The sequence below is a fragment of the Colias croceus genome, chromosome 3 (genome assembly GCF_905220415.1).
Source record: "Colias croceus chromosome 3, ilColCroc2.1".
NCBI lineage: Eukaryota > Metazoa > Arthropoda > Insecta > Lepidoptera > Pieridae > Colias > Colias croceus.
The window spans coordinates 9,478,723-9,494,002 of record NC_059539.1 but is presented as its reverse complement, the minus strand read 5'-3'; the positions used below and the strand labels follow the sequence as shown (position 1 = coordinate 9,494,002).

The 15,280-nt window shown below is 29.8% G+C and overlaps 1 protein-coding gene across 2 annotated transcripts; it reads left to right on the top strand.

Moving 5' to 3' along the window:
* Positions 1-407: 407 nt before the first annotated feature.
* Positions 408-11,668, top strand: LOC123706225 (alpha-tocopherol transfer protein-like). 2 transcript variants are annotated; one of them, XM_045655401.1, is made up of 6 exons: positions 408-516; positions 8,439-8,583; positions 10,159-10,253; positions 10,463-10,613; positions 10,824-11,017; positions 11,242-11,668. In XM_045655401.1, the coding sequence occupies exons 2-6, from the start codon at positions 8,445-8,447 to the stop codon at positions 11,587-11,589; spliced, it is 927 nt and encodes a 308-aa protein (XP_045511357.1). In that variant the 5' UTR covers positions 408-516; positions 8,439-8,444; the 3' UTR covers positions 11,590-11,668. The 2 variants fall into 2 exon arrangements, with proteins under 2 accessions (XP_045511357.1, XP_045511356.1); XM_045655400.1 differs by lacking the exon at positions 408-516 and adding an exon at positions 7,475-7,501.
* The last annotated feature ends 3,612 nt before the right edge of the window (positions 11,669-15,280 follow it).

Genomic DNA, 15,280 nt, shown 5'->3' with positions numbered 1-15,280 from the left:
TGCGACAGCTCTACCCTTTAGTTACATAAATCAATTAAATTCAATATTGTATTCGATGTAGGTATTTAATTTCTATTTTATTGCGGAAACGCATCATTATAGGTACATATACCGACTTTGAGCAGGAGTACATTTAAAATGACTATATAAAATATACAATAAGATACCTCTACTATAAATATAATTAATATTGAATAATTAACTTAGATTTGAAAAAAAAGTTAAAGTTTTTGTAATGTGTTGTTGTGTTCCAAATAAACAATTTTGATTTTGATTTTGATTTTTTTTGATTAGATTTGATACCACAAACATAATATTTATTTACTGGTTTTTGAGTGTGAGCTGAATATGTTGGTATAGGTTCAATATTTACTGAATAGTGTATATGCTAATTGAGGGCGAGTGTGTATGAATTATACGAGACTGATACATTGAAGAAGTAATGCGCCGGAGTCCTATTCACAGTGCTTTTTGCGACGCCGCGGTGAGCGCGCGTAGCGTGTATTTTTTACAGGGGTAAGTTTTTGAAAGTATATGTCTGAATTTACACTGAAGCTCGGAGTTATTTATAATTTTGTGTGATTGGATTAGATGGCGTTCAGTGAGTGGAAAAATAAATACAATTAAAATTATGCCGACCGGCAAAATTATTTTCTTCTTCGTGGTTTTTTTAAGTATCGATTATATCAATCGATACTTAAATTCTAATATTTATTAAGTAATAGCATGGTAATAGTAAATAATACCTAATAATATGTTACACTAAGTTTACAAGTCCATCGCTCTAGTTTCAATTTTGCGATAACGTTCACAACAATGTACTTTTGTGCAAATGCGAATTGTGAAGTTCCTTTGTTTTCAAAAATAGATAACAGTCTGTAATTCACGTTGATCGTTTTGTGTGTACATTATGTACATATTTTTATTTTTTAAGACTTTTAATGATTTTACTAAAAGGTGTTTCATTTAAAAATAATTGAAGAAAATATGAATCACCAAAATTAAGCTACCTGCTTTGGTTTTGTTACATGGAAATTAAGTACCTACCAACTTACCTATCAAAATAAAACATTCTAATTTTGGTTTTGATATTTTTTATTGATCTTACAACATTTCGATGTACGTACCTACTGAAATTACTTAATGCCTTTCTTTTCCAATTTTATCATGTTCTTAAAATATAATAGGAACCTAGGTATAGTTTCTGATACTCATAAAAAATTGGTATAAAAAATGCTTATTAGCTAGAGTTTTGCGTTTCATAAAAACTTTAATCTAATTAAGTTTTCATAACATAATTTTAATACATTTCGTTATTCATTAAAGCATAGAAGATCATTATTGTAAGATAGATGAGTCAACTGCGAAAAACAACTCTGGCTCATCACCTCCCTAATAACCATCAGTACTTAAAAATAATAAAAAAGAAATGCATGCTTTTTACGGAGAGATGTGATATGCAATAAATATACGAACGCGAGTAGGCATTGGTCATTGGTCGAGTGGGTGACCTTGGCTGCCGGCGCACGTGTTGACTCTGTAGGGCTGCGTCATTCCTTTGTTTATTTTTATCGAGTTACAGTATATATTTTACAAATATGATTTACAGGTTACAACCAGGAATTTTTACACTGCGGAATTTAGTTTTTGTACACACATAGTTTCATCATCATGACCATGTTCACAGTAGGTATAACAGCCAATTTTTAGCTGACGTATTTTTTTGACGAGGTTATTTAACAATTTCTGTTAAAATATGACACCTACGTACCTACTTTGATTAATATTTTAATTATTTGAATTGAAAAATTATATTTCGTATGTACGTTATTTTGAATTTTTGCATTATAGTAAACTAGCGGTCCGCCCCGCCTTCGCCCGTGGTACATATTTCGCAATAAAAAGTAGCCTATGTCCTTTCTCGGGTATCAAAATACCTCTATACCAAATTCCATGCAAATTGGTTCAGTAGTTTAGGCGTGATTGAGTAACAGACAGACAGAGTTACTTTCGCATTTATAATATTAGTATGGATGAAAAGTTGAACATTTACACATAGGTAATACGAGTTGCATAGTATAGTTAATATTTATACATAATAACATAAAGTATTTAACTAACTTTATTGCTTTTATTTGGAAATATAGGATTTGTCAACCCTATCGTTTTCATAAGTCTGCATAACTGTCGTAATAGCTTTGAACATGAAATATTATTTACTTACAGGGTCAGATCTTTAATCACATACTCTAATATATCACAACTCCTAAGTCCTAATACTCGTACTAATGCATCACATCCGAACAATAATTTTGATATTTTAGCTTCAATGTTCAACGACCAAACTTAGTAATAATTCATCAGTAATTCATAATATCAAACCCTAGCACTAACATCTAAATATTTCTCTTGCATCTAGTAAATTTAGATTTCTAGCCCAGAGCTGCTACGCTATTTTAGGAACATGACCTATGCATATTTTAACAATTTAAAGCTTATTATTTTTAATGGACCAATTGTGAGGAATTGTCTTATTTAGCTATTAACATTTAACAGTATGCTTTATTTATACGTGCATATTGATAGCGTTTATTAATAAAGTATCTACAAAGTTACATTAAAATGCATTAATAGACATTAATAGACCTGGTGCACATCCGATTGCAAATGATTTAATCGTCTATTAATTCCTTTGCATCAGTGTTACTTTTTGATCTTTGACCTTTTTTTGTAAAACATGTATAAATAAAGTGGGAACACTGCATGCAAAGTAATTATATTGTAATTTTTTAATTTTTTGCCTTTCAATCTCATATTATTTAATTTTAATATATTATGTATAGCAGTTTTTAGTGCTCCTCTTTTATTTATTCAATATAGTATTATATTCAATTGTTATCAGATGGGTGAAGTCCATGTGAAGTCCTTCTGTATAATATATTCTTTCGTATATTTCATGTCAAATCCCTAATCCCAGAGAATATTTGGAGATACAGTGCGATTTATTGATATATTCAGTAAGTCTTGATTCAGTAACGGCCAAGGGTAACCAGTTTGTTGACTGCGCACGATTCCTGAGAGTCGTCAAAAAGTCGAGGTTGGAATGAAATGATAAATGCATCCGAAGCTTGACCTTGCAATACGTCTGGAATTATTCTGTATGAATATAAAGTTCAAGAAGAATTTATAAAAATTATTTGCCGATGTTTGTAAATGATAAATTGCATTTGCGAGAGAATCATTATTTTCAAAGTTTATTTAAATATTATAATTAAATAATTAATAATTATACAATTTTTTTAAATATGTTGCCAAAAATGTAATTCTTAAGCATTTTGAAGAAATAAATAAGGCTTGTTCTAATTTATAGAGTTCATGACGTTGGTGGATAATAGTCATTGATGGTAGCATAAGATAATAATGCTAAGAGTAGTAGGAAGTAAAAAACTGCAAAAGAAATAGCTGCCAAAAGTCAGCCAAGACGAATTAATAATAATTAATTCATGACGCTTATTATGTTTCTATGCTTTCGTCAGACAAAAAATGCACAATAAAATTCGTAATTGAGCGATTAAAGTTTTACGTTACAAGAATACACAATTAATATTTTAACAATTATTTATACAGAGGAATAGATGATTCAGGAATTTAAGTTGTTTATATATTTTTATTTTTTATTTACATAGCTTATTTACCACTACATTACCACCCAGAATATTTAAAAAAAGAAAGGAGAAGTAAATTCGCATATGTTAACGAGGTATCAAAATAAACTGCACTTTCCAACATGTAGAATAAATCAAGCAAAAAATAGTGTGATATTTATGACTATTACAATTTACAATATATAATAAAATACCGGATAACTTTAAGGATCTCCCAGTAAATATATTTAAGAAGAAACTGACGAAATGGTTAATGGAGAAACAATTTTATGATATTCAAGAACTTATTACATTGCGGAATCTGTGAAGGAATTAGTGACGTTTAACAATAGTGACGCGAAGAATTTGTGTAGTGTTGGTGTAGTGTAATTTAATTAACTTATTTCCATTTAAATATTTGCACACCCAAATAGTGGGTAGAATGTATTAGCGCCTTAATATTGTAACAACACCTTTTTTGTAACTACATTCTTGTAAATAAATGAAATTTGAAATTTGAATTTAGAGGTATTGTAAATATTTTTAGAGGCAATAAGATAAGTAAAATAAAAAGAAAGAATATTTCTCCATACGGCACAAACTTTTCTTTTTACGTTCTTTACTCGTTCATAACAATGTAAATAATGTTCGTGGTAAATTATTATAGCATTGAGAATTGAAAGCTCCAATGTCTATATTTCAAAATTTGGTGGAACTTTTATGTTATTCGGCCTGTAAATTTTATTTTGGTTCCATAAATGTATCACATACATCGTGATATTTGAATCATTTCACGACAATGGTGATCACGGGCCTTCACCTCTCATTCGACCGGTTTTATTTTGCAATCCTCTAAATGTAGATCGGTTTTCAAGAAGACTCCTTTGAATAACATAAAGGCAAACTCCTTAAATTCAAGGAGATTTAATTAGATACTCAATAAAGTTTACAAGCCGTTCATATTTTAGGTGCTGACGCGTACCAAATTATTATCAGATATTACTACTGCATGTAATTAAACAAATATGTAAGCGGTATTCTCCATGAAGTACTTAAACCAGTAAGAAATCAATTTCACTATAAATGTTTTCAGATGAAAACGGAATAGTTACGAATAAATATCCGAATGAAAGCTTTCAAGCTTTAATTTGTCAACAATATTTATTTATTTATCATTTATTCAGGAAATTATTACAATAATTCTTAAAACTAAACAATTTAAAAATTAGATATATACTTAAAAACTAAAATTACTGTACAAATATAAGCTTCTTGTTACTGTAGGTACATTAATTGTTAAATCTATCATTGTAAGAAATAATGAAAGAAACACATATTTTACGCATAAGTTCAAGTACATAAATTATTTAATCCACGGTCAAATACAATATTTCCAAATAAACTACGTAATTTCTAATATTAAATATGTAATTTAAACAAAATATTTTTAACTTTACGAATTTGAGGTCACTTAATTTTATATGATAGGCTTAGAAGGCCAAGTACTACATAATTACCAATAACTTCATCCGTTCCCTTGCATCATTTTTATCATTAACCTCTAACAGTGTTATATTACAAAAAATCTGATTAACTGGAAGGATAATTAGAAATTCTATAGCCAAATTACATAGTGACAAAGTAGAAGTGTATTTCGTTACGCGATTACTGAAATCTACGTCACAAATGATTTGGACAATTTCCTTTGTTCACTGTGTCGGGTCCTACCTACCTGATATAGAAGAAACTATGTACTTATGAGAATGGTAGAAAAAAGAACAGAAAAAAGTGTTGCAAAATTATAATTGAACAACTAGCAATAATAGAATTAAGAATAGCTAACTATCTCTAAATATCTATCATATTGTTACTTCCGATAGTACGCCAACGACATTCCGAATCGAAATTTGAGAAAACATCTATATTTATAAAAAAATATGTATATACAAAGTTTTGAGATTGAATTTGAGTTTATTATTTAAAGAACACTTAAAAGTTGACAGGCCTCTAAGGGGCAACAACACTTGCCCAGCGATGTTATTAAAGGTAGTTTTAATAATCCCAAGGTGATCCAGCCGGCTTTTGGTGAACTATCAAGTAACCAATAGAGCACTCTTATGTAGCGTGTTATCGAATAAATTGCCTTGAACTAGCTAAATTTTATAATTTTCCATTGAGAAATTAAAGGCTCTATAGCAAAGGAAATAAGAGATTCCGTTGTATGTTTTTTAAGAATCGGGATTTGAGATACTTATCTGATGAAAAAATCGCATACAGTGTTATTCGCATATTAAGAAAGGGTAAGAATTGTGAAAGTAGTGTAACTATGTACTACAATACAAGTGATAACTGCGTTAAAAACAACCGACTTCAAACTTGCACTTGCAACATTTACAAATACAGACAAAAATGCTCATAAAATAAAAACTACTGGGCCTATCCGAATAAAATTTTTATGGGACCAATTCGACACCATTCCGCATCGAACAAAAAAAGAATCACGTAAATCGGTTCAGAAACCTCGGAGTAATCGGTGTAGATACTTACATAAAAAAAACATACCGGCCGAATTGATAACCTCCTCCTTTTTTTGAAGTCGGTTAAAAAATAGAAACAATTTGAGTGACATAGAAACAATACTACTTATAACATTTGATATAATATAGGGATTACCTCTTCAGCGATACAAGTATTGTCTTGCAAGGTAGTGTGAAGAAGTTTATCATTTTGATGTGGATGTGGGTAAGGAACAAGTTATACCTTACTACGAGTTTCTAACGTTTAGCATAAAGACATTAACTATTCGCAAAATATTGCAGGAAAGTAGCTTAAGTCCTAATGCAACGTGACTAGTTGGGCTTGTTCACATTTCAGTCTGCTTTCACGCCTTTCCCTTTCTGACCATCGATAAATTGAGCTGATAGCTCCACCTCCCGCTTTCTTACAAGGGATAGGTTTAATACTTCCTACCTTTTATAATTTGATAAGTCAAAACTATACAAGCAGACTTGTTAAATCCAAGTTGTTGTGTAATTAAAGGTGTAATTCAATTTATATCAAGTAATATCAAATAAAAATAATTTCATTTAAATATTTTAATCTAACTTTATTGAGTGGAACGGTGTAATTATTAGAGCAGTCAATATTAGGTAATTATATTAAATAAATAAAATGAAAAAAAATCCAATTTATACATTGAGTTAATAGGTATGTATGAATTTATATGCTTGCGAGCTGTCTCTATACAGGGTGTCCCAAAAGTAGTGATGAACGGAAGCTGGGAGGTAGAGGACCTATAGGGCTATCCGAATCATCCCCATGTCATTACAAACGAAATAATAAAAATATATGATGACTATGACCAATATATAAAAAAATGTAAATTCGTACGTATTCGTAAATCGTAAGAAACAGCTGTAAAAAACAAGTGAACGTAATTAGAGCTGCTGGCGGAAAGCTGTTGTACCTAGGTACCAATTAAATTCTCTAACTTACAGAATAGAGGACATTCTATCATTTTTACAATAATGTCCCGATATGTATTGGATTTTTTTTTAAATGGACCTTTCCGGTGAAGCAAATTAGTAAAATATTATATGGATTAATATGATGGATTTATCACGACTATATTAGAGAAAGTAGGTTTTTATATCGCTATAAAAATGGAAATATCAGTTATTTTTAGTGGTTATCTATTATTATCTAGCGATTATATAGTAGTGCATGGATATCGTGATTAAGATCATTGTTTTTTTCAATTTAGTATTGTGCGCCCGTTTCATTTAAGCCACGTTTAAGTAATAATTAGCGCAATATACAATCGCGGACTAAGATAATAAAGAGTTATGAGTAACACAGTAAGTAAATTATAAATAATTATACCATACGATTCATTTATAGTTTATAATGTATCTATTTAAATATTTAAATTAAAATGTTCACGTTTTTACGTGAGGAAGCGATTAAAAACTTGCTCTTTATTATCCAAGAAATAATAAGTTTGGCTAAATAATGTGTAATCATAGATAATTATTATCACTGTACATCAGTTTGAATTTATATTATGTTGCTGATTTTCTGACTAACTGCTACTGACTGCTAAATCAATATAGGGTTCTGATACATCCTAACGAAAAATATAAAAAAAAAAAACTAAAAGTTAACCATATACTCCATGAGCACATAAGTATTGATTTCATGATTGACGTCACTTCATTTTGGTTGAATTACTTTACTGCCCATACTTCGGTGACCTTTGACTTTTAAATTGTCACTGATATGCACACAAAATACTCTCTTTTCATTATATTTGCTTTGATGATATATTTTTGCTGGAGTATTATTTATTGTGCCTACGCTATAAAGGATCCTTACACTTTGAAATTAAATTATTCATCCAAACGTATTATTAGATGAATCAACAAAGGTTATGTCGATACTAGCTGTGCCGCGCGATTTCACCCGCGGACAAACCTACGGGCAAAGCAATTATTATTATAGCTTATGTGTAATTCTGGTACATAGGCTACATCTCTAACCAAGTATCATCAAAATCTGTTAAATGGTATTCGCGTGAAAAATTAAAAAAAAAACATATTATGTACATCCATACATACGCGCTTAAAAACTTTTGAGTTTAAAATTATATTAGTGGGACCGACTAATAGCTTAAAGACAGCAATATTAAAATATGTAAATATTTAGTGTAATAGTGTAAACCCTAAATTATGGATGGGTATATGGTATGATTGTCATAATATATTGTTAATTAATATGAAGTATATTTTGTTCAAGGTAACAATGCCGACCCCGGACTACAGTATCGAGTTGGAGCTCGGTGAACCACCACCGGAACTGCTGGAGTACGCGCGGAAAGAATGCGGCGAAGACCCCAACACACGCTTGCAAGCTATTTATGAATTACGGGAAATGATATATGGTAATGATTTATAAAATAACTAGCTTTCAACCAGCAGCTTCGCTAGCGTTTATTTGTTGTAACAAACAAATAACTGGTTAAAATATTAAATAAAAATAACTGCGTTTAAAACAACCGACTTCAAAAACGGAAATCTTTTTTTATTTTTACTTTTCCGTTTTTGAAGTCGGTTGTTTTAAACGCAGTTATTTTTATTTAATATTTTTAGTGTAATTTTCAACACTAATCAAACGAGCCCCAACTCGATAAAGTTATCAATATATGTAGCTGTATTAAGTATGTACTGAGTTCCTATGGCCACCTTTCGATTACATCATCAAATCAGCTCTATGTCATGATAATGTTCCATCGCTATCCAATTCACATACGTATACAAAATTTCAGCTCAATCAGTTACCGGGAAGTGAATCAAAGTTACTTGCTAAATTCCAATTAAGTCATCGAGTACAGACAAAAATGCTCATAAAATAAAAACTAACTGGGCCTATCCGAATAAAATTTTTATGGGACCAATTTGACACCATCCCGCATCGAACAAAAAATATTCACGTAGATCGGTTCAGAAACCTCGGAGTAATCGGTTTACATACATACAAAAAAATATACCGGCCGAATTGATAACCTTCTCCTTTTTTTGAAGTCGGTTAATAAACAAGAACACATTCGAATTTATAAAATCAGTAAGGATTATTGAAAAAATATCCTGGTAACTTTTGTACACTGGACGTGACTCTGACGACCATGGGAATAGAAAAAGAAATGAAATCAATTCGAATTGTTTTGCTATCGGTGCCAAGGCGAATCGTTTTGGTTAGATGATAGGGGGGTATCAAAGAGGCACGTGTAACTCCAGCGACACTGATTTAAAAAAAAACTCTACAATGGAAGTGACCTTAAAATGAAAATTAATTTCTAATAACTTTTCTTTTATATTTATTGATTTTAATTTTATTAACGACTTTGAGAACAATATTATTAGACATATTATAATTAATATAACTTATAGAATATAGAACCAAAGAATAGGTAAGGATCGATTGAATAATTAACAAAATTATGTTGTTACGTTGTAATTAGATAAAATTACGATAAACACTGTAATTATTCGAGCACGTTCCAGTTTCGTATGATCTTGACCATTATCATATTTTTTTTATAAAATTGATCGTCTTTTGGCACTGATTACAGGTAGATCTAATTAGATAATAATTTTCGTTTAAAATATGTAGATAGTAATGAATTGTTTAATTACATTAAGGCGCTATGTAATATTCTGTAGTATGTGTATTTATTATAAAGTTTATAATCTGGATTTAGTCTATTGTTTTTTACTTAAAATAATTATTTTAACTCGGTGTCCTCGCGGTGTGAGAACGCTTGCATTTATTTTCACGCGCGTCATTTCCAAGTTTAGTTAATTTGATATTATATTTTATTATTCAATGTTAAGAAGGATTATCCTCAAAGTATAGAAATTACATGATCTGCCTAAAATGCCGAGACTTTCAATCTTGCTTCAGTTCTTACGAAAAACAGTGCAATATAATGTATTCATTAGTTACGTTTTTATTTCAGAAAGAGGAGAATGCACGCCTCATCGTATGGATGACGAATTTTTAACTCGATTTCTAAGAGCCCGCAATTTTATACCACAAAGAGCGCATAGATTGGTAAATATAAAATATAACTGGAATTTCAACTTTAATATAAAAGCTGCATAACGTCTGCATAAGAATTTTTCTTTCAAAGGAGTTTTAATTAGCTTATTTACTTAGAAATTTACGTTAATTATTAGATATTTCAAACAAAATGCATTATAACTAAGTCACAGTGAAGAATTTTGCAAGAAACATTTTTAATTAATTTTTTATATTTGTAGATCGTCAATTATTATAACTTCAAAGATGAAAACCCTGATTTGTTCGAAAACATATATCCATTAGATTTAAGGAAAATTGGTGATTCTCATGTCATATCTGTACCACCATATCGTGATCAGGATGGCAGAAGACTTCTTTTGTTCAGAATTGGTAAGTTAATTATGAAAATAATGAGGATTATTGAATTACATAATTTGTTATTGAAAATGATCAACAATGCGATTCAATTTAGTTAAGTATAATATGATAAAGAATATTGATAACGATGAACGTACGAAAAAATCATATGTATCAACCTTATTTGGAAAGCTTAACGAAATGTAATATACGTAGAATCAATCATTTGTATTGTCTTTTTAGGATGTTGGGATGCAAAAACGATACCAGTAGACGATTTATTCAAAGCTACCATATTCGCAATGGAAATTGGAGTTCTAGAAGTCAGAACTCAGATCCTCGGCGGAGTGGCTCTGTTTGACTTGGAAGATATTGGCGTACAACATGCTTGGCAAATAACTCCCTCCGTTGCGTCTAAGATCGTCAAATTATTGGTGGTAATTATTTTTCGCTTTTTACTTAAAAACTGCATTTTTTGTTTCCGTTTGTACTATAATTGTATGATGACGATTTTGTTTTATAAGAGAACAAATATTCGAAAAAAAAAACGTTTCCATCCTTCTGAAAGTATTAACTGAAAAAACTATTTCCCCAAAATATGAGCGATTCCTCCCCCAATATATTATGAGACAAATTTTCAAGTATTAATAACATGTTTCAGTCGAGCTTCCCAGCGACCACATACGCGATACACATCATCAACCACTCGTGGGTGTTCGACAAAATGTACAACATCTTCAAGCCGTTCCTCACCGCGGACATGCGTTCTAGAATATTCTTCCATGGCTATGACGTCACATCTCTCCACAAGCATATTAGACCGGAGTACTTACCAGAGAGATACGGGGGAGTGTGGCCAGACTTCAGTTATACTGGCTGGCTGGAATCTTTGAGACATAACCATACAATTGCTAAAGAAACTATTTCATGCGGTTACAAGTTTCGCGCTGAAGAACTCGGCTCTGAAGTTGTGAGTCGACTCAAGGAAGAAGGCGTTGAACTTTCTTGAGTTGGTTAGAATCAGTCTTGTATGTCGGGATTTTGTTCAAGTCGTTATTTTATTATAATGCCGATTGCAGGGTAATTAACTTAATGATATTTTATTATATTTTAGTTTATAGTAATTTGCCTAATGTGAGCTTTTGTTATAAGCTGTATTTGACAAATGAATGATATCAGAAACACAATACACGAAAAGGAAAATATTTCTTTTTCATACTAATAATTCCTATGAAATTGAAAATTATTTAAGACAATTTTATGACTGTATTAGAATACATTGGTAAATTAAGTAACTGTAACTGAATACTAGTTCTGCTTCAAGTCGTGCTAGCGTACGCTTTAATATTCTTTTTCACATAAATGTATATAAATCAATGAAAGAATTAAAATATTGGAAATCATTAACATTAACAATTAGAATATAATTCGTTTTTAGGCAACAGAAAAATCATGCATGTACTTATGTAGTAATGGTATCTAGTTATGTAGTATATAGAAAATGTAAGGTTTTAATTATTACTTATCAAAAATCAAAGATCACCTAAAAATGTATACATAAAATAAAGATAGTATTTTATCTATTCTTTAATACCTGAGTCCGTTTCTTATTTTCTAAGAATTTAGATTTTAGACACAGAGCAAAGAGAATAAAATGAATGGAAAATGTACATTTATTTAAAAATATTAAAATAAACAAACTTCATAAAGGTTATAAAAGTGAGAAATTTAAAAAACATTTAGAGATTGTATTTTTTGTTATTTAAAAATAGCATTGTGTCTTGGGTTCGTTCGACTAATAATTATTTTATTTTATTTAAGTACTCTTAAATAAAATAAAATAATAATAATAGATTTAGATTTAGAAGAATTCGTCAAATGCCTGTGATAAAATATATAATTGGTGTTCCGAAGGTAAATGACCTTACACTGCCTTCATTGCCAATTTGTAGTAATAGATTTGTTTTATATTAAATTAGAATAATTAATGAACAGATTCCAGTATGATATTTGTCATATAAGATTTGCTAGTTATCTTAAGTAAAATCATATTTAAGTAAAGATAAGATGTTGTTTTATTTATTTCATCCTTTTTTAGTCATAAATATTGTTTATATTATATTGAAATTTAACTTCTTTGCTACATTTACCCCACACCCATAACGTACTATTTAAAAATATCTTAATTTGGTACATGTTTACGATTAAAGGTATTACATTGACCTTTGAGGGCTCGGAAAACCAAGGAAGGGAATAAAAATAGAGCGTAATGGGATTTGGTAAAATTCCTCACAATAGGAAAAACAGTCGTAATCCTCCACAGTCTTACCGTACGATTGTTTTAGTTCACTGACCTTTATTCTTGGTAAAATGACTGAATTTATAAAGAGTAGAAGATATTAAAAGTAAATCAATACATTTTACACTTATGATTGAGCTGCATTATACTGACAAAATATAAGCTGTAGTATGCTTAGTAGTAATAAAATTTATTTCTTGACTAGACCTGCAAAAAACTTCAACGTCTGATCCGGAAAGACCAGATGTTGAAGTTTTTTGCTTTCTTTCATTACATGAGTAGTATTTTTATAAAATATGCTTATAACAGTTTACCAGGAATAATACCTATAATAGCACTATTTTTCTTTAATCATAGTGTAAAAGTCTAATGCTTAGCTAGGTATTTAATAGAAACAAAAAATGGAAGAAAAGCTTGAAATAACACGATGTACACAATTGCGAAAAGTTCTATTGTGTAATGCTTATCAAAGATTTGTATAGTTTCAATAATATGGTATTGCGGTTGAAATAAATTGAATCTAGCTAAGCATTTGATTCATAATAATTACTTACGATCAACCTACAGTGGAAATGTAGATCGTCAAAGCGGTTCATTCACCTAAGCTATTTTTAAAATTCATGGAAACGATTTAATCTTAAGGGAGAGTTGTTCATAATAATGTCAAAAAATATGAAAATGCGTCTCTGTACAAAATAAGATGTTTTTGATTCATTGAGAACAATTAAATGGGAACGAATGAACAGAGACGAAAGAGCTATATTATAATATTTTTGCTTATTAATTTTTTTATATCTTATAAAAAAATATATACCTACTGATAAAACAACTCGCGTGTCTACTTAAATTTTCCAAATTGGCAAGATACACTCAGGCGTGGGTTTCTTTCGTAATTGCTTTCCAAAAATAAACAAAACCTTTAACATCATAATTATGTAACATTTTTAATAATAACGATGATAATTATAATTTGTTTTTCTATTATTATACAACAAAAATATTTGATGGAATTGTTAGTTTTCATGACAGAAAACTCTTCTTAATTTTAAATTACATTTCAGTATGTTGTATAATATCGAATCATAACAATGTGATGTAATAACAAATAATAAGAAAAATGTCAAATGGATTGAAAATATATGAAAAACACAAAAGCGATTATACAACCGATTAACGATAAAAAGATTGCGATGGTTTTCTCCGCTCTAAGGATAATATTATTGTAGGAGTAAGGTCGTTGACCCGCACACCGGGTTCACGCAATGAGTCCCTATGTGGTCATAAGCTTGACCTGTACAGATTACGGTTCTGTTTACCTGAATTCGTATAATATATTATGAAGTACCTTTCCAACAACAACAAGAGCAGTCAATAAATATGCCGCAAATATTCGACTTTCTGTTTTCATTCTGATTAGTGTGGAAATATTTGGGGGTTGGGAATGAAAGCGCGTTTTACCTGTATGTACAGCTCGGTACGTTTTAGGGTCCCTTATGTGTTTTTTATATGTACTCAATACTCATATAATAAATGTATTTAATTACACAATTTGATATTGGAATCATTTCAATATAATATTTTGGTATTATTAAATCAAAATGAGAATTAACGCATGATTAACGTATGTTACATACACTGTTCGAAATATTCCTAATCGAAAATTTCAAATTTATAATATAGAACATTATTATTATCTATTAATAGTATATAAAATATATCTAAAATAATATATAAATCCACTAGTATTAATTTATGTGAAACGCTATTTCAGTGGTCGCTTCAATATTAATTTGGGACGTGAATTACACGCCAATAGTTGAAAGGAATGTAATCTCAATATCTGATAGTCGCCCACGTTGTATTTCGATGTCGCTTTGTTTGAATGAATACAAGTGAATTAATATAGCACTACTATATTATACTACTAGAATTATTTTGGCATAATATTATCTTTTATTAGAATTTGTAATAACTATTTAACAGGAAAAGAGGGATAAATAAAATAATATTACTAATAAAATATGTTGTGAGTGATCCTCCAATCTAGAAAGACATTTTACGGAGGTCATATTATAAAATGTCTTTACAATTTACCTCAACGCAAACGAGAGGGTTTATAAGTGCTGAATAATTGAATATGCATCGGAGTAAGTGTAGATTTGTATGAAAACCGTTTTTATCACAAATAGGAACTTATTTTTGATAAAAATAGGAGTTATCACTTAATCATACAAAACACACTCAAAATAGTAGGTATACTCAATATAGTACTTGCGTTACGAGTCATTGTTTCTTTGTTGGTTTTTTATAAAACAGAAAACGATATATAAGTAGATTTGTGTTTTTAAAAACTCTCAACATGTTTAAATGTATATTTGTAATTCGATTATTGGAATTGCTA

Bases quoted from the DNA above. Each gene is read 5' to 3' on its own strand.
- LOC123706225 (XM_045655400.1), top strand. The intron at 8,584-10,158 runs GTAATGATTTAT...TTTTTATTTCAG, and splicing joins ATTACGGGAAATGATATATG to AAAGAGGAGAATGCACGCCT. The intron at 11,018-11,241 runs GTAATTATTTTT...AACATGTTTCAG, and splicing joins AGATCGTCAAATTATTGGTG to TCGAGCTTCCCAGCGACCAC.